The following is a 24,083-nucleotide window of genomic DNA, read 5'->3' on the forward strand; positions in this document are numbered from 1 at the left end:
TCAAATACAACTGTAGTTACTTTTATGTACACGCAGTATCAATCACTACGAATAAACCTGAGTGATTTTTCTGGTGATAAATTATAAATAGGTGATAAATTATAAAAAAAAAGGAGTTTAACGCACATTACGCATCATTTCCAAAACTGGAGTATGTGTGATTGTGCATGAGCATGTTGGTGCAGTAATGTGCGTGTACGCAGTACGAGTTGACGCTGGTGGCTTCGGATGGGCGCAACGAGAACTCAACACACGTTGTCATACGGATACTGGATGTCAACGACCTGCCGCCCAAATTTACGCGCACTGTCTACGTCACGCAGATTCTCGAAGAGACAGGACCCTTCCCACGTTCCCTAATACAGGTTTTTGTTTTGTTTTATTTTAAGTTCAGTACCCGTTTTTTTTCATGGAAGTATGTATATTTTTTTTATTATTTTGAATTACCAAAACCGTACCATAATATTATTCGGTATTGTTTTTCAAAAGTATATAACATATATATTTTATTTAAATCAGACATTATATTTATTAGGCCTGGCATGAAATTATTAATATTTATGGCATAAACTAAGCTTAGTGCATACAAGGTTTCCCATTAACGTGTAAGTCGAGAAACGTAGTTTCCCCTGTTATTATTAATACCTGTAATATAGAAGGTATCTTAGACACAGGCCATTAACTTAGTGAACTTTGGGAACATCTTAATATTCTTTACAAAGAAATTTTCGTTAAAGCTACTCTCCAAGCTCACACTCGAGACTTTTTTCAAGGTAATAACCAACATTTTATGAATACTAACAAAAATAAATTCACATTACAACCTTTCTTCTTTTCATATGTACGTTTTTTTTCAAACAGTCAATAAAAGGTGCTTAAAAATAAGTATTTAACTTGTATATGATTTATATTTTTTTACTTTACAAAAATTTACCTATCCAAATTTCCTATCCTTGTAATACTACTGGGTTTATGTGTCTAGAATTTCATAGAAAAAGTAATTAAAAACGTCGTCTACTAACTTTTAGCGAACCAAAACCAATTGCTTTATATTTAGATTACATATCTCAAACATGGAATCAGGTAAGTACAATTCAAATTTATTAACTATTGGTACCTAGTCAATGTTTGGAAAGTATTTTGCTGTGCGTACTCACGATTTGCATGTATGTTAATAATTAGATAACGTATTTTAGAACGAAACTAATACAAGTGCTCCATTAATTTAAATAACATTATGTAAAATGTTTTCATTTCGAAACTTGAGCTTCGTGTTTTATTTACGTCCGCAAAATCATTTGGTTATATTTGAAATTCTAATTCAACTTATTAACTATTCCAGAATAATTTACAAAGAATTTATACATACTCTTTTCAGCGAATTAATCTTATTTTTTGCTAGAACTTTGACGATTACATTTTATTAATTGTTCATAACTTTGCATCACTTTGAAATAGACAGTATCAAGAATATTTGAAAAAATTTAATTCAAGTATAATTACAAAAGGCTCTTAGACTATTAGGTGTCCTAGTAGATTTTTGGACCTGTATGGAACGAAATAATTCACTGAATTATATGAATAAGTTCCTAAGAAAAGCGAGAGTATTACGTTACGTAATAGAATTGCTCCATTTAGATTCCATTAGTCCAGTCTCCCATTATACTTTGTCACGATATCACAAGACAACAATTCCCATAGTTACATGTAATTATTGCCGTGGGGAATAGCGACTACAAAAACAATCTACTAATCAGATATATGTAACTCTTGTACAAATTAAAAGGGTCTTCTCAACAATGGAAACCTGTTCGAAATTAACATTTTTCAAGTTTTGTATTCAATCATCGGAATGTCCATTTACCAAGGGAACGAAACCCTCGTTCCCGGATCGCTTGTAGTGACAAGCTTTTTTTTTTATAATTTGAGTGAGATTCGCAAATGATCCGAGTAATTACGCAAACGTCGACCCTCTTCATTTCTCTTGCTCGGACCAGGCCCTCCTAATTGACATTCCACTTACTCAAGTATAGATATGCTCCAAATATCACAATGATCAATTCCCTCACTGAAAGTCGTTGCCATTATTATTTATTATCATCATATTTGTGGTCGAATATTTGACAATGTTGGTTATAAAAATGATAAAATCCAAACAACTCATTTTTGATAGATTACGATTGATAGCACTATGAAGAGGTAGAATAACATAGATATTCCCTGAACTTCTTTAAACGTCGATAAAACTTTATGTTACTTCAAAATATTTTATGAGAAAGCGAAAAGTTTGTTTAGTTTCTTGTAACCTATCTAAGGCAGTCTTTCGACGATGCAAACAATTCCGCTTTTAGTGAGTTTAGAAACATTCAGAAACTATTCTCGTCAACTCATTCTTGTTCATTGTTGTATTTACTGTTTCGTATTTCGATATTTTAGTTCTGCTATATAACATGAATTTTTTATTTCAAAATATAAAAAAAAGTATTATGACTTTTACCTTGCATTCAATACTCTTAGATTCATTTCTAAACTTACCTAAAGTTTGCGTTTATGTCTATATTTTAAAGAAGCAATATTCATACTGTACAGTACTGTGGTAATTATTTTCTATTGTGTGCTCCTTTACTTGTTTTCTGTATCTGTTTGTGTTTCAACGGAATAAATAAGTCACCCTCAAGCCCTTGGGGACGTCTACATCGATAGCCGAAAACTTCATCACTGTGGTACGATTCGATAATCAACCCAGAAACACAAAGCCCAAGTTTCGTAAACTAATTTAAAATTGGATAAATGAGTTACCGTTTTCGGAACGATGTAACTGACTTACTTCACAGCTTATGTTTAGTTCCACTATATAAATGTTCACTTTGTTGTAATTAATTAACAGCAGGAAGAAGCAGTGGATGGAACTATACAGATTTTAATGAATCGCTTTCTGGTGATATTGTAGGTAACTGCAACCGACGGCGATAAAGATAGGCAGCAAAACATTGTCTATTTTCTGACTGGTCAAGGCATCGACCCAGACAATCCTGCAAACAGTAAATTCGACATTAATCGCACTACGGGAGAGATATTCGTATTAAAAGTGAGTACAAATATACATAATTGTTCTGAAAACTCTTCATTGATGATAAATATCATTTCCGGGCTGTTTAAAAATTCACATATTTAATGAAAACTATACGAGGGTAGTTTCCATTTGTGGGTTATTCATGTAAACGTATTTTAATGGTCCGGATATGATACTATGAATTTTCTAAAATTCCTGTTAGTACAATGTTTTCAGGTAAATCCTTTAAATGTGCTAGAACATGAACTCCACAGATAGCCAGACTATGTGCTCTGCATACCGAATGCAATCGTACAATTATTGCATTCCATTTATATCATAACCTGAATGCAGAAATTCCTGTAACATGCAAACCTCTATGAACGATGAATACTAATTATCTTGTTTGAAAAGGTAGGGTTAGTGTTAGGAACGACGTCAAGTTTGAGCACCCTGAGCTCACCTACTAGTTAAGGCTATGCCGAAATGGTGTCTCAAGACCATCAGATTAGATAGGAAAAAAAATTTGAAAATGTTATTTTTTTGTAAAGTCTATTCTGAAAGATAATCTAGGAACAGTTCTTGGCTTACTACAATTTTATTTCATTTCACGTTCACATGCTAATATATCTCTTTTGTTATTTTACGTTGTTCCATATTATACATTTGTTTACAGTCCTTGGATCGTGATCAACCAAATGGGCGACCGCAGTGGAGATTCACTGTATTTGCACAAGACGAAGGCGGTGAAGGACTCGTGGGCTACGCAGACGTTCAAGTTAATCTAAAAGATATTAATGATAATGCGCCTATTTTCCCTCAAGGCGTATACTTTGGTAATGTTACGGAAAATGGTACAGCTGGGATGGTTGTTATGACGATGACGGCTATAGATTACGATGATCCAGCTGAAAGTAATAATGCGAAGCTTTGGTACTCTATAGAAAAAAATGTTATTGAAGAAGAGACAGGATCGCCTATATTTGAGATCGAGCCAGAAACTGGTGTAATAAAAACTGCTGTCTGTTGTCTAGATCGAGAAAGAACCCCAGATTATTCAATTCAAATAGTAGCATCAGATGGAGGCGGTCTAAAAGGAACTGGTACAGCATCAATTAGAGTTAAGGACATAAATGATATGCCGCCTCAGTTTACTAAAGATGAATGGTTTACAGAAGTAGATGAAACAGACGGAACTAATTTACCAGAAATGCCCATCTTAACTGTGACCGTTCACGATGAAGATGAAACTAATAAATTTCAGTATAAAGTTATTGAAAATAGCGGTTATGGTGCTGATAAGTTTACTATGGTTAGGAATAATGACGGGACAGGTTCATTAAAAATTGTACAGCCTTTAGATTATGAAGACCAGTTACAGAGTAATGGTTTCAGGTTTAGAATACAAGTTAACGATAAAGGAGAAGATAATGACAATGATAAATATCATGTAGCTTATTCATGGGTTGTGGTTAAACTTAGAGATATAAACGACAATAAACCTCAATTTGAAAGAGCCAATATTGAAGTATCTGTGTACGAAAATGCAGAGGTGGGTAAAAGCTTAGAAACCTTTAAAGCAACTGATCCTGATCAAGGAGGAAAAAGCAAAGTATCTTACGCGATTGACAGATCGTCTGATAGGAAAAGACAATTTTCAATCAACCAAGAAGGAACTGTCAGTATACAAAGATCATTAGATAGGGAAGATACACCTCGACATCAAGTAAAAATTTTAGCTATAGACGATGGTGTTCCTCCACGAACAGCAACTGCTACTCTCACAGTTATTGTACAGGACATTAATGATAACGCACCGACATTTTTGAAAGATTATAGACCTGTTTTAACGGAACATATTACACCAAAAAAAGTAGCCGAGATTTTAGCTACAGATGACGATGACAGATCTAAAAGCAACGGTCCACCATTTCAATTTCGTCTAGATCCCGGTGCTGACGACATAATAAGAGCTTCTTTTAAAGTTGAACAAGATCAAAAAGGAGCAAATGGAGATGGCATGGCGATTGTTTCTTCACTACGTTCTTTTGATCGAGAGCAACAGAAGGAATATTTAATTCCCATAATCATCAAAGATCATGGGAATCCTGCTATGACTGGAACTAGTACTTTAACTGTAGTTATTGGAGATGTAAATGATAACAAGATGCAACCAGGTTCCAAAGACATCTTAGTGTATAGTTATCAAGGTCTGTCACCTGATACTGAAATTGGGCGTGTCTATGTATACGATTTAGATGATTGGGATTTGCCAGATAAAAAATTCTTCTGGGAAAATACTGAAAATCCGAATTTCACTTTAAACGAAGAAACTGGTATGATTACAATGAAACAAAAAACAAGAGAAGGAAGATACCATTTGAAATTCAAAGTATATGATAGAAAGCACACACAAACAGATGTGCCTGCAAACGTAACTGTTTACGTTAAGGAAATATCACATGAAGCCATAATAAACTCAGGTTCTATTAGAATATCTGGAATATCTGATGAAGATTTTATAAGAGTGTGGAATTATAAAACTCTCAGCGTTTCAAGAAGTAAATTAGACATATTCAAAGATAAATTAGCGGATCTTTTGAATACGGAAAGAGAAAATATAGATATATTTAGTGTTCAACTCAGGAAAAAACATCCACCCGTAACTGATATTCGATACGCTGCCCACGGAGCACATTATTATAAACCAGTAAGATTAAATGGTATTGTATTGATGCACAGAGAAGAGATTGAAAGGGCGGTCGGAATAAATATAACCATGGTCGGAATCGATGAATGTCTCTATGAAAATCAAATGTGCGAAGGTTCATGCACTAATACATTGGACATAAGCAGCTTACCCTACATGGTAAATGCAAATAAGACCGCTCTTGTTGGTGTGCGCGTTGATGTCATAGGACAGTGTACATGCGGTGCACGTAATTTTACTCAAGCTGAAACATGTCGCAATTCACCATGCTATAACGGCGGTAGGTGTATTGACGGAAAATATGGACTAACTTGTTCATGTCCACCTGGTTATACTGGGCCGCGATGTCAGCAAACGTCAAGGAGTTTCAGAGGAACGGGGTGGGCTTGGTACCCATCTCTAGAAATGTGTGATGATTCACATCTAAGTTTTGAATTTATAACAAGAAAGTCCGAAGGTGTTTTAATCTACAACGGACCCATTGTTCCACCTGAGTCCGAAGAAATCATGGTATCCGATTTCATATCTATAGAATTAGAAAGAGGCAATCCAAGATTGTTGATTGATTTCGGATCGGGTACCTTAGAATTAAGAGTGAAAGCAAAGAAATCTTTGGATGATGGAGAATGGCATCGAATCGATATATTTTGGGACACTGAAAACGTAAGAATGATTGTAGACTATTGTAAATCAGCTGATATCCAAGAAATGGAAGATGGCACTCCACCCGAATTCGACGATTCTACATGTCAAGCAACTGGGACGATTCCTCCATTCAATGAATATTTAAATGTAAATGCTCCACTTCAAGTCGGTGGTTTATATATAGAACACTTTGACCCTACACATTATCACTGGCAGTATATGCCAATCGGCAAAGGATTTGACGGATGTATTCGTAATTTGATCCATAACAGTAAACTGTATGATTTAGCTCATCCGGGTCTTTCTCGAAATTCAGTAGCAGGATGCCCACAGACAGAGGAAGTGTGTAATCAAGCTGATACAACATCTAGATGCTGGGAGCACGGAACTTGTGTTGGGAGTTTTTCGGAAGCGAGATGTCAATGTCAGCCAGGTTGGACTGGTCCTTCGTGCAATTTACCAACAACGCCCACCAGTTTCAGACCCCAAAGCTATGTAAAATTTGCTTTAAGTTTCGAACCGGACCGATTTAGTACACAGATTCAGTTGCGTTTTAGAACACGGGAGCCTCACGGTGAATTATTCAGAGTGAGCGATCAACACAACCGCGAATATGGAATATTGGAAGTAAAAGACGCTCGTCTACATTTCCGATATAACCTTAATTCCTTGAGAACCGAAGAACGTGATGTGTGGTTAAATTCTGTCGCTGTCGATGATGGCCAATGGCACATTGCTCGGGTCAGTAGATATGGAAGTGCTGCGACACTAGAGATAGATGGCGGTGAGGGACGACGGTACAACGAAACATTTACATTTGAAGGTCATCAGTGGCTTCTTGTAGATAAACAAGAAGGTGTTTACGCTGGCGGAAAAGCCGAATACACTGGAGTGAGAACCTTTGAAGTATATGCCGATTTCCAAAAAGGTTGCTTGGATGATATAAGATTGGAAGGAAAACATTTACCTTTGCCGCCGGCTATGAATGGAACGCAGTGGGGTCAAGCAACAATGGCCCGTAATCTCGACCGCAATTGTCCTTCAAACAGTCCTTGCATTAACGTGCACTGTACGGAACCCTTTGTATGCGTCGATCTGTGGAACGAATACGAATGCACGTAAGTATATCAATATTAATAAGAAGTCTTGCAAAATTTTGTAACAAAACGTAATTGTAAATTATGAAAATTATGAAAAGTTACAGAGTTCAGCTAAATGTGTTTTCAATTTACTCTGTTAAGTTTTATGATTTTAATTTTGATGTTTTTGCGCGCACTGAGTAAAACTTTGCTTTATCTTATACACTATAATTTTATAAAAAAAATAATGTTATTACGCACTTTTATTCTACAGTTCTAAACGAAAAGTGTTGAAATTATCCTGGTGTCAATGAAAAGTAATTTATATTTTGATATTTCTATTTTTTTTTATTTAATTGTATTTATGTTTATGATATTAAAGTGGTCAAAATTATTTACATTACGTATTTCATGATGGTGTTTAGTTGCGGTGAGGGTTTGACTTTAACATCAGACTCAAAGAATTGCATTGACAAGAACGAGTGTCTCTACTTCCCTTGTCGCAACGGAGGCTCTTGCGTCAATCGCGAGCCGGGCTACCGTTGTCACTGCCCGGAAGGGTTCTGGGGCGAGAACTGCGAGCTCGTACAAGAAGGTCGCACTTTGAAACTCAGCATGGGAGCGCTGGCAGCCATCCTCGTCTGCCTTCTCATTATAATGAGTGAGCACAATAGCCATGTGTCCGTGTTCCATTAGACGAGCACCCCTAGCACTGTCATGATCGCACCATCATTTTAAATCCATTGCTCATATTATAGACATATCTGTGTACTAGATTTGTATTAGATGTATATGTAAAGCATGCTTAATATCCGGAAGCTCAGTGCGCGCATCGTTGGATCCGCGGAGGAGGAGAAGGTAAATTAAATGTTGTGTAGGTGTCCGGGAGGGTCCGTCCGTGCTGGCAGTACTTGTATGAACGTCAACGAGTGTTTGGAGCGGCCTTGTTTAAACGGAGGCACGTGCGTAGATCGAGAGCCTACCAGAAGATATGACTGCATATGCAGTTTCGGCTACGCCGGTCACGACTGCGAACTCGAACTTCTTGCTTCAGGAATAATTACACCCTCGAGAGACTTCATTATAGCTATTATAGTTTGTTTGTTCATGCTTTTAGGTAAGCACTACTCATTTATACAGGTTTTGCATGCACATAAACATCATCCATACAGTACCATTTTAGTTCTGTCGTCTGTTTTGTATTTAACTATTTAGTTGGTTGATTTATTAATACTATAATTAATTTACTAAAATCAAAAGTTACTTACTTATAAGAGAAACATAAACGTTATTATAACAACTAAATTTATGTTGAACCATATCTAAAACAATCAAATGTTATAATCCGTTCTAAAGTAAACGACCCTCTCGAGTCCCTTCTATTATAATACATGTATCTTAACGGTTGGTACAAACCGAAGTGTATTTATCCAATTTCCTTTGAGTATGCGAAACAATAGTGAACTCGGACTTTATTTGTTTTTCCTTCAAACGTGACTTTTGCTTATCAGTATTGGTGTTGGTATTCGTGGTGTATAATCGACGTCGCGAGGCACATATCAAGTACCCCGGTCCTGATGATGACGTTCGCGAGAACATCATTAACTACGATGACGAAGGTGGCGGTGAAGACGATATGACCGCTTTCGATATCACCCCTCTGCAGATACCGATTGGAGGACCTCTGCCCGATCACGCACCCGCTAAACTACCATGTGAGTTGCTAATTAGATCACAGCTATATTTATAAGAATAAAAAAAAAACTCACTATGTTGTTTTAATTAGAATTAAGTTTAAGAAACAAGGGTGCTAAGATACGAAGAAAATATCGTATATCTTTTTAGTTTTGTTGCACAAAATAATTTTTAACGTGTGACGTCAAAAGTGGGTATATCAACGACAGTACCAATCATTAATGATATACACGCTCATCGCTACGATTCATATTTCTGAAGTATTCGTAAAAGAAATTTTAAAAATACATATTAATTAAGTATACTTTACAAAAATCTAATTTTCGATTGGGATCCTTGGTTATATTTACATTCTTTTTAATTATCCGGTCCGTCTGCCAGCGTATTTAATTTAATCAATCTAATGTCTGAACCTTATTTGATTAAATTTACGCAGATCCATTGATAGGCGTTGGCTTAGGCGTTGGTCCAATTGGCGTTGGAGTGGGGGTGCCTCCCGGTGTTGGGATGCCGATGCCCGGCGAAACCAACGTTGGTCTGTTCATCGAGGAACACAAACGGCGCGCTGACAGTGACCCTAACGCACCGCCCTTCGACGATCTGCGTAACTACGCTTACGAAGGCGGCGGCAGCACTGCTGGATCATTATCCTCGCTCGCTTCTGGTAAGTTGACTACGTTAAGATGCGCTTTTGTGAGACTTTCAGAAAAGATAAGAAATCATTTTTTTATTAAATAGGTAAATGTTACTTTTAATTGTCTACGAAAGCGAGTCGAACTCAACAATACCAAGGGCACCAAACCGCTGCTTACTATTACTTCTCCGAGAAAAGAATGAAGATGCGGATATCGTCTCCATTGTATTATCGTGACACACTATAATCTAATCCCGTTCCTGTCATCATGACCGATTTATCTCAAAATTGTTACCTTTCTAAAGATATCTTAAATCATCATCATATATCATATTATGTCATATGTATTTGGTCATAGCATGACTTTCTTGAACCGAAGTGTTTTATCACTAAACGAATAAGGGAGCTTACGTTAAATATTTATTGGAACCGATTGACATCATATCATGAGTGTCGCCATCCAACCTTTCTAAGTTTCAATTGTATAACGGCTGCCCCAAATCCTTGAAACTGGAAAGCATGCTTCGCGGCAGAAATAGGCAGGACGGTGCGGGCAAAACGCAAAACGTAAAAAGCTCTCTCTACCTACAGTAAAAAAGCAATTAATTATATGTAATTGCGTTGTATAAAATTTGTTCGGATCTAAGTTTTAAATCAATGATTTGAATAATGTTAATGGAACGTCACCCGTTGTGTGCAGGCACCGACGACGAGGCCCACGACTACGACTACCTGGGGGCCTGGGGTCCGAGGTTCGACAAACTCGCCGATCTGTACGGGCCCGACCTCGACGAGCAACTGTAAAAACGTACCGACAAACGCGCGACTGCGCGCTCATTTAGTCAATTGTCTCCCACTATCGTACCCCCTAAATAACTCTAACATGCTGTCTCGGGAGCCCACTCCTCATCGACGCGTCTTCATCCTGTAAATAAAAAGCTCCCGTGTTAAAATGAGCACGGGCCGCTTTGACTTCGTTCGTAATCTCAACAATTTTATACGACCTTATTTACAAGACATACTTAGCTTTACAATTGATTTTATTATTATAGATAACTTAATTGCGTCGTTTTGTAAGGTAAAATATTTCACCAAATATTCGTTGTAAGTTTATTATTTGTATTAGCCATATTATGAGTCAGTATTTTATTGGATTTAACGTATGTCGGCTTATTTCTGAGGGAGGATCGCGCTTGAATTTCAGAACGGATGTAGATAGTGTGTGTTATAAGGAGAGTGAATAATTTATACGAATATTTTGTAAGCGTGCAAATTTACGTAATATCAGTTGGATCGTCGACCTTCCCTCGTGAAACAGCAACTAGTGTTTAATAAATATAATACGTTTATATGTATTTTAACATAGCAATTATTGAATATCACGAAATTACATTAGAGTCAACGATGCATGATGCTCATACGAAACGAAAAACTTATTAAGGGAGCTGTATATATATAGTAAAGATATTGAAGCTCCTACTTTTAAATAAAAATATAAAATATTGGATACGCTAATTGATACGCGTAACTGTACAGTAATTGGTGTTCCTCTCCTAAAGTCTCCACGTAGTGCTAGTTATATAGAATATTCGGGAACGACTAAAGTCTACTCGTGCAGTAGGTTAATATGATATAATATTATGATAATAGGTAATGGGTCGCTGAACTTCTCACTCTGTGTGCGTATGTGTTATGCGAGTATGAATGAGCATGAGTACCTCGTGTACCTATGTGCGTGTAAGAGAATGTGTGCGTCGGATGTGTGTACAAAGGCACGGCGACGGGCGCGTCCTAATGAATGGGATTGTGCCAATACTAAGAATCCCCTGAGCGGCTATGACAGTAGATTTAAATCTCAGCACATTATTTATTCGTATGATAACAATGTTAAATTTAGTCGCACCTAGAAAAATATCAATAACTTATTAAGAGTGTTGTGCTAGAATATTTCGATTCAATTTTGACGTGAGACGCGCCTTTAGAAACGTAGAAGTCATTATTTATAAAATTATTTTTAAGGTTTAATAGTAAAATTATTAATCTACGTGCCGTTTCACGTCAAGATCGGTGTACAATCACTGTACGTCTAGAGTATAATGTTGCGTTAAAATGACTGATTTTTATTACATATGCGTTTGAAGTCTAAGATTTTTTTAAGTCCTTGTTCAAATAGATTTCTAATTACAGGCCTCATTATAAATTCACCTTCTAGTTTGCACCGATGACAAATAATAGTTAATATTGTTCATGATCAAATGTTAAAATCAGTAATAAAGCATTTCTCGTTAATTAATGTAATTATAAGTAGAATTTCATAGATGTTACATAACTATTTATTTTTATGTCATTACACTGCCAGTTACATACATATAGATGAGTAACGATAGCGGCTTGGGTCCGGTTTTATATTTTGTCTTATACAACAATGTATTGTAAGTTTTTTAAACTGTTTTTATAACGTTTTTTTTCACGACACAGTTTCGATACGAAGCACGCGATTTTTATGCTCTGCAGATTTCGATGTGTTTTATTTTGTAATTTTATAATAGTAAAACGATTCCGTAGTTACCCCATTGAAATAGATCAAAATTGTATGCGCACAACTCAGAAATTTGATTTTAGTGGAACACCAAAGTTAATGAAATATTTGTAAAGAAGTAATAGGATGAGGACTAATCTCGGAAATGGTGAAATTCATTATAATTCAATTTTCTTTCTCCCTTTGATTATTAAATATCAAAATACGTAAGTAGTAAGGAAAGTGCTGAATCTATATTTTATTCAAATCATCTCCTCGCTGTGAACTCGCGAAATATGCAGTTTTACAAACAAAGCTTCGCAATATTGTGAGTTTTAAAGTGCAATACAAATGTTAATCTCTTTATTTTTCAGGCTAGAGATATTATTTTAAAACATTTTAACAATGTTCAAAATTATTTAAAGAAATATATATATACTATCGGGTATGCTTACAGTGAATTTATGAAAACCTAATTAAGGAAAAGGCTGACGCACACTTTCGAGAAATAGATTTTATCTGCGCGTCGCACGAATTTTCAAATATTAAAATAAATTTAAGTAGTTTCCGTTGAGAGTAATCTCATTAAGAATTCTGGTAACAAACATTTGCGCATTTGTTGATGAAATTCGATCACAATCACTCACAACTCAATAATTTAATTTTATGGAAAACAAATTCTCTTTTATTTCCATTTGTTCTTGTAATGGTGAGATAGAATACTTTTTTCAATACACAATTTTATTAATAAAACTTAGACCTGTCAATACAAAACCGATCGACAGACATAGCAGAAAAAGATACTGAGTTTTTTTTTTGTTTTGTCTCCATGTATAAATATAGCGAGGAATCAATCGAATTCTCTAGAAAAAATTTAATCTTAAAGGATTTTTGTTTCATTACTGTATTGAAAACGAAATTGATGGGGATAGTTTTTATTCATTTCACATAATATTATGTATACAAAAATTAGACTGCAGAGCACGAAATCTCGATACGTAGAAATACTTGAAGACGCTGTAACACGTCTATTGATCAGATTTATATTATGATTTTAGTAATAATTTTGATATTGTACCGCGTGGTTATGTTTTGTTTCAACTGTGATTATTTAGTTGTACAACTCTGATGACGATTACATAAAAGAATGAATAAAAAATATGGAAAAAGAAAACACGTGTACTTTTATTCAAACTCCCAAACATCACTTGTGTTTAGTAATCTGTTCTATTTTTAATTTAAATTTTTACCGTTGTTTTAGTTTTTAGATTATACGCCATAAAGAAAGGTCCAGCCGTGTTTTGTCCTTAAAATTAACAATTAACTTCGAACCCGATCGGAAGAGATTAAACGCGGTGTAACTGTTCTTTGGAGTAAGCCCAGCTTGAAGGGTGGAACAGCTGTGACACAGTATAATAAAGACTTCGTTTTCATATCTCAAGACGCGTGGCATTCACTGTATGCAGTCTATAGTCTGCGTTAAATACAAAACAATATCGGTTTTTTAGGCCCACCTGGTGTTAAGTGGTTAGCGTTATCCAACTGCGTAAATGCCGCCACCGACCTTATGACATGAGTTCTAAGTCTCAATGCTGCCCTTCAGACCAAAAACGCATTACTGCTTCACGACAGAAACAGACACGTTGATGGTTCATGACCCTGCGGGCTTAAGACGACTTACCAATAGTAAAATATATAAGTATAAAATAAATAGATCGCAACACATTTGAATAACATTGTTTACTTGTACTCAAGTAATAAAGCCCGAAAAATTGCAAAATTAAAGTAATAGTTTTGAGAACTTAGGCCCGGCCACCGAAGTTATAGCCAAGAACTTAACTTTTGCATTTGGTACGTAGCGTTATTTTTTCGGATTACGCTTTCTCTGATAGCCTATTAAAAATAAACTTAAGTCCGTCGGGGTGAACAAAATATCTGTAACTTAATTTAAATTATTGAAGTGTTTATTTATGAATTAGGCGCCTAAAACATTAGGAAACCTTGGAACACGAGGCGCCCTACGACAATATTCACAAATGGCGTCTTACTCTTTTATGATCTTCGGGATTACGGTCGTACCCCATTTAACCCCCTACAGCCCCGGCAATTAACATGCGCTGCCTTCGTTTCCGACCCACATTATTTATTTGTGCCCACTTAGCTACCTAACCAAACATTTGGACGCTCTAATTGAAATTGGATTTGCGATAACGAATGCTAATTTAACTAAACGGCTCTTGTAAACAAATTCACGTGGATAAGAATATTAAAAGGATGTGCTCGCTTATGGCTCTCTATGTTTTTAAGTATAAGTCCTAAGTCTCGAATTAAGTAAAATATGCTGGTGCCGGTGCTCCTCCGTCAGCTATGAATCATGTTAACTCTTAAGATGGAAATAAAAAGGAAATCACCTGTACAGCTTCATGGGCAACTTCAATTTTGTAGGTTCACTTGTAAAGCATAAAACAGTAATAAAATCTTAACAAAATTTAACAGACGCGCCCACACAAGTTTTCAAACCGATTTACCACACTTGGGACAAATACTAAGTCGGTTTTGTGGACGTGATATATATTTGTAGCCAGATAATATTATTATGTAGGCATAGACCTTTAAAGTACCGTAAAATGGGGCGATTAGGGACAAATTCCAACTTTATGAGCAATTTTAAGGTAGTTGTTGATGTTTAAAATGCTATATCAGGATCAAAATGATTGAGTCTTGGGGGCATCTTTGTTGTCTAATTTAAAATTATGCAACTAGCATTCCAGTTTAAGCAAAAAATGCAAAAATAGGTGTAATCCCTATTTACCCGAAAATTGCGGTTAATTGGGACGAAATGAGAAATTTGCTAGGGTTGGCACTACTTTTATTTTTATATATAGTTTTAATTTATTTATTTATTTATTTAGGTGCACCAACAAAGTGATCATCAATAAAAAAAATTGAAAAACTGACAAAAGTACATGGCAGACATCACCTCAATTATAGGTGCAATCGACAGTGCATCAACAACAATATATTTATTTATTTATTTATACATATATAGTGGGCTTTCTTAGAAACGGTTTATATTTCTCCGTTCTTGGTAAGTACTTAGGGGCTGATATTTCTATCTGGGTTAAGAGATTAGGTGTGTCGGTTATTCCATGGATTAATCAGATGAATACCCCCACTCTGAACAAATATTAAATATTTTATTATGTATTACTTAGACATTTTTGTCCACCTTGAGATTTCATTGATCTTGTCACATGTCTCTGCAAAATCGATTTACTTATATTAAATTGCTTATCTATTTCAACTAAAGACTTATTCCCAATTTCGCTTCGAATAAGACAGATTTTTACCAACAAATTTAAAAAATATTGTTATAACTACATAGACAACCCTACAAACCTGTACCTATTTATACTTAGGTCGTTTCCATTTCACATGTTCTCATCCCAATTGACCCCTTTTTCGTTGTTATTTATACCTAAGCCGTCCCCAATATTCCCAAAAACAACAGATTTTTACATGTATTTTTATTTAATCAAATACATTAAAACCAATAACAACTGAGACTTACCTTTAATATATATGCTGGTTCGAACACTAAATAACGTTTATAAATCATAGTCGTCTTCTATTATTATCAAATAAATAAAAGAGAGCAAAGTTTCTAGCACTAAAATAATTACCACCACAGGAAGTTAATTTGAAACGCGATTTTTTATAAGTTAGCAGCTATTATCATGCATATTCAGAGTTTTTTTTGTGAACTTTCAACATTCTACTATTAAACTACAAAAAATAGAAGATTTTGCAATGAATATAAAACTTATATTGAGCGTCGAAAGATGTTCCCGGTTTTTTCCCGATTCGCCTTTCAATCCCTAATCGCCCCATTTTACCGGTATTCATACTTCTGTGTATGTAGGTAATTAAATAAAATATTTGATTTTTTTATAAAAAAGCCGCCAAAGTCATAGTCGTTTTTTTAAGGGATTTTATGACCTGGTAACTAAGACCTTTAGGTCAAGTCTTATTTTAATTGTAATGATAACTTTTTTATATGAAAAATGATATTATGAAATGAAATGAAGTTGATTATTATGAAACATGGCATGAAATGAAAACGAAATGAAATGAGATGAGATGATATGGGATGCAGTATAATCTCAGTAAAATGGTGGCCATTTATTGAGACTTTTTCAGTGGACTTTTTGGAGGATCCCGAGAATTTACGTTCAGCGGCTATGTTTCATTTTCCCACATTTACGCACTTTCACAGATTCTAAACAGTTAATAAACCACCGTTATTACACATTTAAACCTGAAGAAACACTACCTAATTAGACAAAATAAAACAAATCACACAACTTCACTCCTCGCGTTCCCGCCAAAAAGTCAGTCATAGTTGTGTGAAAAATGCACAGATAATATAAAAAAATAGGAAATGCGCTTCGTTTCACGCTATGAAGATCTTGAACACGATTGAACCTGTTAAAATTAGATTACTCTGTGATTCCTATTACCACGATGAGAAGATACAACTTGAATTATGAAGGAACAGTTTTAGTAATAGTACTTTAAATAATTTAACAAAATTTCCTTAACACAAAAAGTATTCGAGTTTGAGAAAAAACTTTCATTCTTTGACAAACTAATTTAAGTTGAATCTATTTTTGCTGTATTTTTATCACGAATGTGAAATTTGCGTTTTCTCGTTGCATTATCGATACAGACGATATCAATCTAGTCAACTTGAAGTATCAAAATACAACTCATATAAACTAATTGACAAAATTATAAAAACTTAATCTACTTAATCTATACTAAAAACTCTTGTTTCGCTATATCCAAACATAAAACAAACTCGTTTACAATATTGTTCTTTGTCTAAAAGTAACTATACTTGTCTTGCCAAAAACTTAACGGAATAGATTATGGAAGTTAGGAGCCTGAAAGAAAAACCTTTACAATCCTTAATTTTCAGGATTTTTATTAAAAAGTTTAAATGAGAATATTTAAGGAATTTAAAATTTAAGATTTTTTTCAATTTTCTTCCTTTATGATATAGATTATAGATATACCTACATAGCAAACATAGTCATACAACTCTAAACCTAATTACAACAACAATTAAAGGCATAATCAGCTTCTAGGATCAATGTTCTTGTTGGTCATCTCGTTGTTCGAGTTAATGCTTAATGGATTGTGGCTACCATAATACGAGGTTCAGGTCTGATTTTTGGTTGGAGTCACCCTTTTGTTTCATATGTGTTTCTGGCGTCCACAACACGTCCTAACTATAGGCCGCTGAATCAGGAACGTTTATATTTTAATATTATAATTAAATAATATATACGTCCAAAAATAACCATATCTTTGTTTTCATGGTTATAAGTTTATTTGACTTACTTTGATTTAATAATCGTCGGTATAATAATGAAGGGGCGTTTCTGAAAACTCTTGTTTTTTACTCATTAATTAATTCTGTATTATTTCAACAGGGAATTAGGCGCCGTTAAGTTTTAATTTATTTTTTAAGCTTGGTTCTGTCAAAAATGGAACAAGGCTGAAATTGAAAAAAGCTCACAAATGCGAATAAACGAAGACCGATCAATTTACGTCATTATCTGTGTCGTAGGAGGCAACGTGACCGCGGGCTGGTTCCACCGACTTCCCTATTTTGTCACGAGGCAATCATGCATTCACTGGGTCGAAGGGTGTACATTCCCATTGGGTCGTCAATGTAAACTCTAACGTTAACCCGTAAACTCCGATAACCTACATTAACTAGATTGTCTGCCCATCAGATCGGACTAGAAAAAGAGTTCAAAAACTGTCTCAAACGGAAGCGCATATTTATGTTACATAACCGGTAGAAATACGGAATACATATTCTAAATGAGTAATTCATTTAAAAAAAGGTTACAGTTTATGTGAAGTAAAGTGAATCCATTTTCGAATCCTTTGCGCCCTCCGCGGAAGCGTCACAGGCAAATAAATTCCAAATTCAAAAGTAGGTTCAAGAAATGGAAGCTCCTCTACGTATCGAATTATAAAAAAGAGTACTAAGAAAACACAAAATCTCGATCTGTCCGGTCCATGTTTCAAGAGAGTACTTCTTCTCATAATAATATAAATTTCTATTTATAAAACTAGCTTTGATACTTGATACTTTCATTTCATTATACTTTCAGTTTGGGGGGTTGACACAATTATTGTTACACAGTCTAATTGCAAACTGAGGTCTCAAGATCGATCGTAGTATTCACGATGTCCGTTGGTTTCAGTATCCAATTATACCAAAGCGGCCGTGACCTACGTCTGTTCATCCACAAAAAATCATATATTACCACTAAAGCCCTATTCAAACCCACAGATATGCTACGTGTCAGAGACAGACAAAAATCGGACCTTATATTATCTATATTATGAACGTAATCAAATATCGCGAAAGTCAGCATGTCATTGTCACATCTATATGGATCGCCATCTTGGCGAAAAAGTTTTATTTTTGCCAAAACGAGTAGGTACCTCTATTTCTGCGAGTGTCTTAATGTAAGTTGCGAAAAAATATTTGATTTTATTCCATGTTACAAAATCTGTCTAATGCTTTTGTCGAGTACGAGTTGACAGCTTATCTGAGTTTCGAAGACTTTTTATTGAATAATTTGTAATTTGTATTAGCTTGCCGGTAAGTATGAATTTAGAGCTTTGGGTGTGTCGACTACACTACGTGCTTTTAAATATGGGAAAACTGGCAGTAAAGTCAGAAATATTTTTACGAATTATATATAAATCAAAACATTTTGAAGTACGATTAAGTAAACTACCATCGTCAGGCTTATTCGCATTCCCATCGTCTTAAAAAACTGAGAGAAAATGAAAGCTATTATAGATTACATGTTCCATACATAAATGAAATTGTTATATAGGTTTTCTCATACGTTACATATAATAAAAATTGAAACCTTTGATAATAATAATGGTACCTATAGTTAGATACGTGGTACTCGAAGACAAATACTGTTTATATTTACTATTACATATACATACACCCAAAACAATAGCCCAATGCAATTATAATTAGACAATGATAATTTAATATTAAAACAATAATAAAACAAGACCACGCTATATTAAACATTAATAAAAGCAAAAACTTAACTGTCCTCTTCACATTCATAAACTAGACCGCGCGAGAGAGAGATGGGCAGACTTTTCATGATGCGCATGCAGTGTGACGTCACGCCACGCGCTTATACACAAACACTACACAAGCGCAACGTGTGAATGTGTTGAACGCGAGCTACATGCTAGGCGGAGTGAGGGGTGTAAGGTTTTTTTCGTTACGGAATTTCATGATTACAGTAAGCCGCGCTCAAGGCTCGCGATAAAAGCCATGCAATAGCTTAAAAACAATCAAAATTAATAGCAAAAGTATTATATTTTGACCGTCTTAATCGGATTAGGGTGACAAATCTTCGAAAATATTTCGAAAAATTTTAGAAGATACTTACGTTTTTATTAAATTTTTGTTATTACATTCGCGAACCAGCTGATAGCTTACCTGCTATTAAATGGAAATCACAGCGTACATGCGGCCACCATCTACTGATCCATTTCAATGCATAGATCGAAGACTCAAATTCGATAGATTCGATTCAATAGATCGAAATCTGCATTTGCCATAACACCGAGTCCTCCTCAAACCAAACAGCAATTATCCCCTATAGAACGGAATACCATACTGAGCAACAAATTATTCACAAAAATAGTTAGGATAATGGACGACGTCATCAGTCACACAGATACGTCAAATAAGAAACGCAAAATAAAGGATTTTTTTCCATCGAGTGGGTGTTTTAGATCGACGGTCGAAAATTTGTTGTTAGCAACTTGAATATTTAATGTTGCTGCCGCTATTAATGATTTTACCGTATTTACTGGACATCCGACATATTTCAGCTACGGTCAAGTAGAATATATGTGAGAAAGGTTGCTTTTTATAATACCTAATTAGTTCGCCAAGTAAACACATTCAGGCACTGTAGACAAACAGGTCCTAAACCAATTAATTGCATTAATAACATTACAAAAACAACGTCGATTTCTCATTTAGATATTGTCTGAATTCATTACAATATTTTTTATGTTAATTGAACATAACATCGACCAATTATGAATTGATTCGTGTCGTTAAAGGGAATCTGTTATTACTTTAATGTAGGTTTACGACCAATGCCTAAGTGATACTCTGACCATAAATCAGGAGCGGCCATCGTCCGTATATCTGGACCGGGCTATTAGTTAAATGATTCCATAACATCAGATTCATCAAGTTATGCTAGCGGACGCAATGACACTTCATTACAGCAGGTTTTATTCATGATGTGATATACAAGAATAACAATGACGGTATTCAAATTTGATTTCGAACCGTAAATCTGTGAAAAGGCAAAAGGGATTTTAAATAAATTAAAAGAATAATTAAATCAATATTTTCATGAGCTTCCCTTTGCTCATGGTTTTCATATATGTAATCAGTAAATATTTAGAAAGTAAATCCATTCTTTTTTTCTGTCAATCAAATTATACACACAACTCAACACGTTTGTGTCAGGGCAGTGGCACTTTTTTAATGCGTTTCTTGAAGAGGGTATACGGGAGCCAATAAACTCTTCAAAGGCATTTTATATTGCTTCTCGGGTATTTAGTTATTTGCCAAGCTTGGAAGGCCTGTGGCGGGTAGCCATCATAGGACACAAGATATTTCATAGATATCTGAATTTCACGCACATAAACCAGACATGAACGGTTTTCTCACGCTCTCACAACAACAAGCCCCTCTTTTATTTGAATAGAGAATACGATAGTACGAACTAGTTATCATCGCTCATGGATTTTAACAATGCCAGGGGTACTTACAGCAGTAGCCATCTATTCGTAGTACAATGTTGTCTACTAGTACAACACGGTAGGGCAAACCTATTCGGAGCATACGTGGATGCCACCTGCCTATTTCTGTCACGAAGCACCCATTTATTCCGATTTGAAAAGTTTGTTTCTACTTTTTCTTTTCCACCTTCTACGTTTTAAATACAGTACAACCGAGACTTTAGCCGCGGGTCTCAACTAAATTCACGTTGTGACGTTGTAACACCAAACTAACAAAAAACAGCAGCAAAGTACAGCACAGTACAGTAGCTTACGCATAACGTATTGCCAGCTTATAATTGTTAAAAAACGAAACGAAAGCGGCTAGTCAATTTAAATATATTCAACAAGTAAAAAAAAAAAAAAATGTGCACAGTTTCGTGTACACGTAAAACGAATTATGAAAAAGCGTCTAACAAACTATTATAAAACGTAGACATTTTCATTTTTAATTCTAAAGACTGTCAAGTAAATAAGTTTGACGATAATACGCAACGTAAATAATGTAATTTTGCAGGTGGGACCTCGGGTTCGTAAGTGCAACAACATTGGCGCCGTCTGAAATGTAGGGACACATTACCTTCCGAACTTCAAAGAACCTCTTTACAGGAAAACGGCGATGAAAAGCCAATATTTTCAAGTTAAACGGAAAAAACACACTCAAAATTGTTTTCTAGTGGAAGTAGCTTCAAAATTACATTAAAATAATATGACATTTTATTGATTTACGAAAAATGTTAGGTTTGTTCAATCCTCTCTGTTTCTTGCCTCATACTCGAAATACTGCTAATGCTAGTTAATGAACTCTCACTCCAAAAAAAAATGACATTTTAATCATCGCTATTGCATTTTTTTCGGATATACAGATTAAACTAATTCAAGAATCATTTGGGGCGACCAACTGGTGATAGCCACCTTAAAAAATGAGTTCGAAGTTTCAATTGCAATTGTTTAAAGACAACACCATTGTAACTGGCTGTTTCACCCCAGAAATGGGCCAATAGTTCGCACAGAGGCAGTTATGTAAGAAATAGATTCACAGGTACAATTTTTAAAGTATATTTTTTTAACACAGAAACATAAAATTAAGAAAAAAAAATCTACTAAAATTACACACATTCATATTCTTAGTAAACAATATTATGTAGTACTGACGAAATATAGAGTACCTACTTTATATTATATTAAATTTTATTCAGTGAATAACAACGTTCACATTAAAACATGACAAAAAATACTTCGCTTTTCTCTCTTCCATTTAATGCTTAGAAAAAGCGAACTCACAAAAGTATCATATCACGTTTATTTTCTTCGTATTGGCACCTGTATGGAATTGTATTTTTCCCTTTTTTCCACTCGGGTAGATTAGAACCAATGAAATTGGCCGTTGGAATTCGTACCCCCAGCATTTACGTAGTTATTATTCCCCTTCTGTGGTTCGTTTTGCGAGTAACGAGAAGAATAGAGAACATTGAAAAATACACTCCAGGTTTTATTGCTCAATACTTTTTATGCCATTAAGCTAAACTACCTATGATTATGGCAGGAGAGTTACATTTAAGTTTAAACAAACGTTTATCGGTACTTTATGAATCACAAAAAATAAATATAACCCAATATAATCAAACTTATATTTAATTTTGTATTTCAAGATTTTGATGTTATTTTTATTATAATTCTGAACAAGGAGATACAAAGGTTAATACTTAGTTACGTTCTGAAAAAAATGCTCACGCATATAAGAGAATTCCATTAGCAATTTAAAATGATTGCGTCTGTACTGTATTTTCTGTCTAGTTGCTATCTTTCATAGTAATTTAGAAAGTATGTAAAAGACGAGCAACATTTGCAGAACTTATTATATTTTGACATTAAAAGTTCTAATAAATTAAACTTTTTTGAACTTTGAAAGCCAGAGGTCCGTACTTATGAAATTGCTGACCCTAAATACTGGCAACTTTGAACTCTAAAATTTGACGTTGTCGTTTTATTATTCTAAGTTTCAATTTAAATCTAACATATTTCTATTTTGTTATAATTATTCATTTGTTTTCGTATCGTTATAATTTTGTTAGCCATCATTCTGCTCGAATATGGAATAACTAAAATATCGCATTGTTTTCGAATATGAGTTTTAGCGACGACGATACAACTGAATGAACGATGATTAGTTCGAGCCAACTGCAGCATCATGTCATTTTTTTTTGGCGCCAATATTGACGTCCTAATTGTTATTTTTATTTTAAAGAGAGAGTATCGTGTAGGTATACGAAAGTTGATATTTAAGAATTTAAAGTGGAATGGACCAACCAAGACTTCTTCAACCAAGACCACTTCATTAGATTGACAAAGGAAATAATGAATTGGCATCAATAATTTGACGCAAATGAATAACTATAGCAAAGAAAAAGTAAGGACTTAGATTTCGCAGAATTTTAATGAATCCTACCACAAACACGTATCATTCGTTTTGTTAAGCAGTCATATATTTATACTTGCTGAGTGTATTTAGAATTGTATCATCGCTCAATCGTATCATTCTTCATGATAATTCTTCGTATCGTATCGTATCGTATCGATCGTATTATCAGTCGTATCATTCTTCATGATGATTGAAAAATTTCTTCGCAACTGGGCTCTAGAGGGCTGACCAAAACTTTTCAAAGCAAAATAGGATATTGATAAGTGTTTGCTGAAGCTATGCTGATTATATACACCAGATTTTCTTACTACAGACCAAACAGTTCCTGTAACGGTGCTTATTACTCAACAATTGAGACAGTAGATTAATTGCTCCAGCTCTTTTTCCCTTCAGAAAT

The 24,083-nt window shown here is 34.8% G+C and overlaps 1 protein-coding gene and 2 long non-coding RNA genes across 7 annotated transcripts in view; 2 read left to right on the forward strand and 1 right to left on the reverse strand.

Annotated features, from left to right (window-relative positions):
• Positions 1-13,507, forward strand: part of LOC134198658 (neural-cadherin-like) — a 99,044-nt gene extending 85,537 nt beyond the window's left edge. Inside the window, exons 5-10 of one of the 3 annotated variants that reach the window (XM_012694511.4) lie at positions 2,951-3,088; positions 3,729-7,525; positions 7,912-8,147; positions 8,998-9,201; positions 9,618-9,845; positions 10,516-13,507. In XM_012694511.4, the coding sequence (XP_012549965.1) occupies positions 2,951-3,088; positions 3,729-7,525; positions 7,912-8,147; positions 8,998-9,201; positions 9,618-9,845; positions 10,516-10,619 (4,707 nt within the window). In that variant the 3' untranslated portion in view covers positions 10,620-13,507. Of the gene's footprint in view, positions 1-2,935; positions 3,089-3,728; positions 7,526-7,911; positions 8,148-8,364; positions 8,604-8,997; positions 9,202-9,617; positions 9,846-10,515 lie in introns of those variants that run through there. The other 2 variants (XM_012694510.4, XM_021351094.3) reach the window with 2 other exon arrangements.
• The window catches only part of LOC110386023 (uncharacterized), a 39,959-nt gene extending 25,034 nt beyond the window's left edge, over positions 1-14,925 (reverse strand). Inside the window, exons 1-3 of one of the 3 annotated variants that reach the window (XR_002431287.3) lie at positions 14,745-14,925; positions 7,375-7,502; positions 2,800-3,032 (exon numbers count right to left, since the gene is read on the reverse strand). This is a non-coding gene — a long non-coding RNA (uncharacterized LOC110386023). Of the gene's footprint in view, positions 1-888; positions 3,033-7,374; positions 7,503-14,744 lie in introns of those variants that run through there. The other 2 variants (XR_002431286.3, XR_005244600.2) reach the window with 2 other exon arrangements.
• Positions 14,926-18,798: 3,873 nt separating this feature from the next.
• LOC101746493 (uncharacterized) lies at positions 18,799-22,453 on the forward strand. Its single transcript, XR_209988.2, has 2 exons — positions 18,799-18,885; positions 21,782-22,453. It is a non-coding gene; the product is annotated as an uncharacterized LOC101746493 (long non-coding RNA).
• The last annotated feature ends 1,630 nt before the right edge of the window (positions 22,454-24,083 follow it).

The sequence above is a fragment of the Bombyx mori genome, chromosome 4 (genome assembly GCF_030269925.1).
Source record: "Bombyx mori chromosome 4, ASM3026992v2".
In the NCBI taxonomy this organism is placed as follows: Eukaryota; Metazoa; Arthropoda; class Insecta; order Lepidoptera; family Bombycidae; genus Bombyx; species Bombyx mori.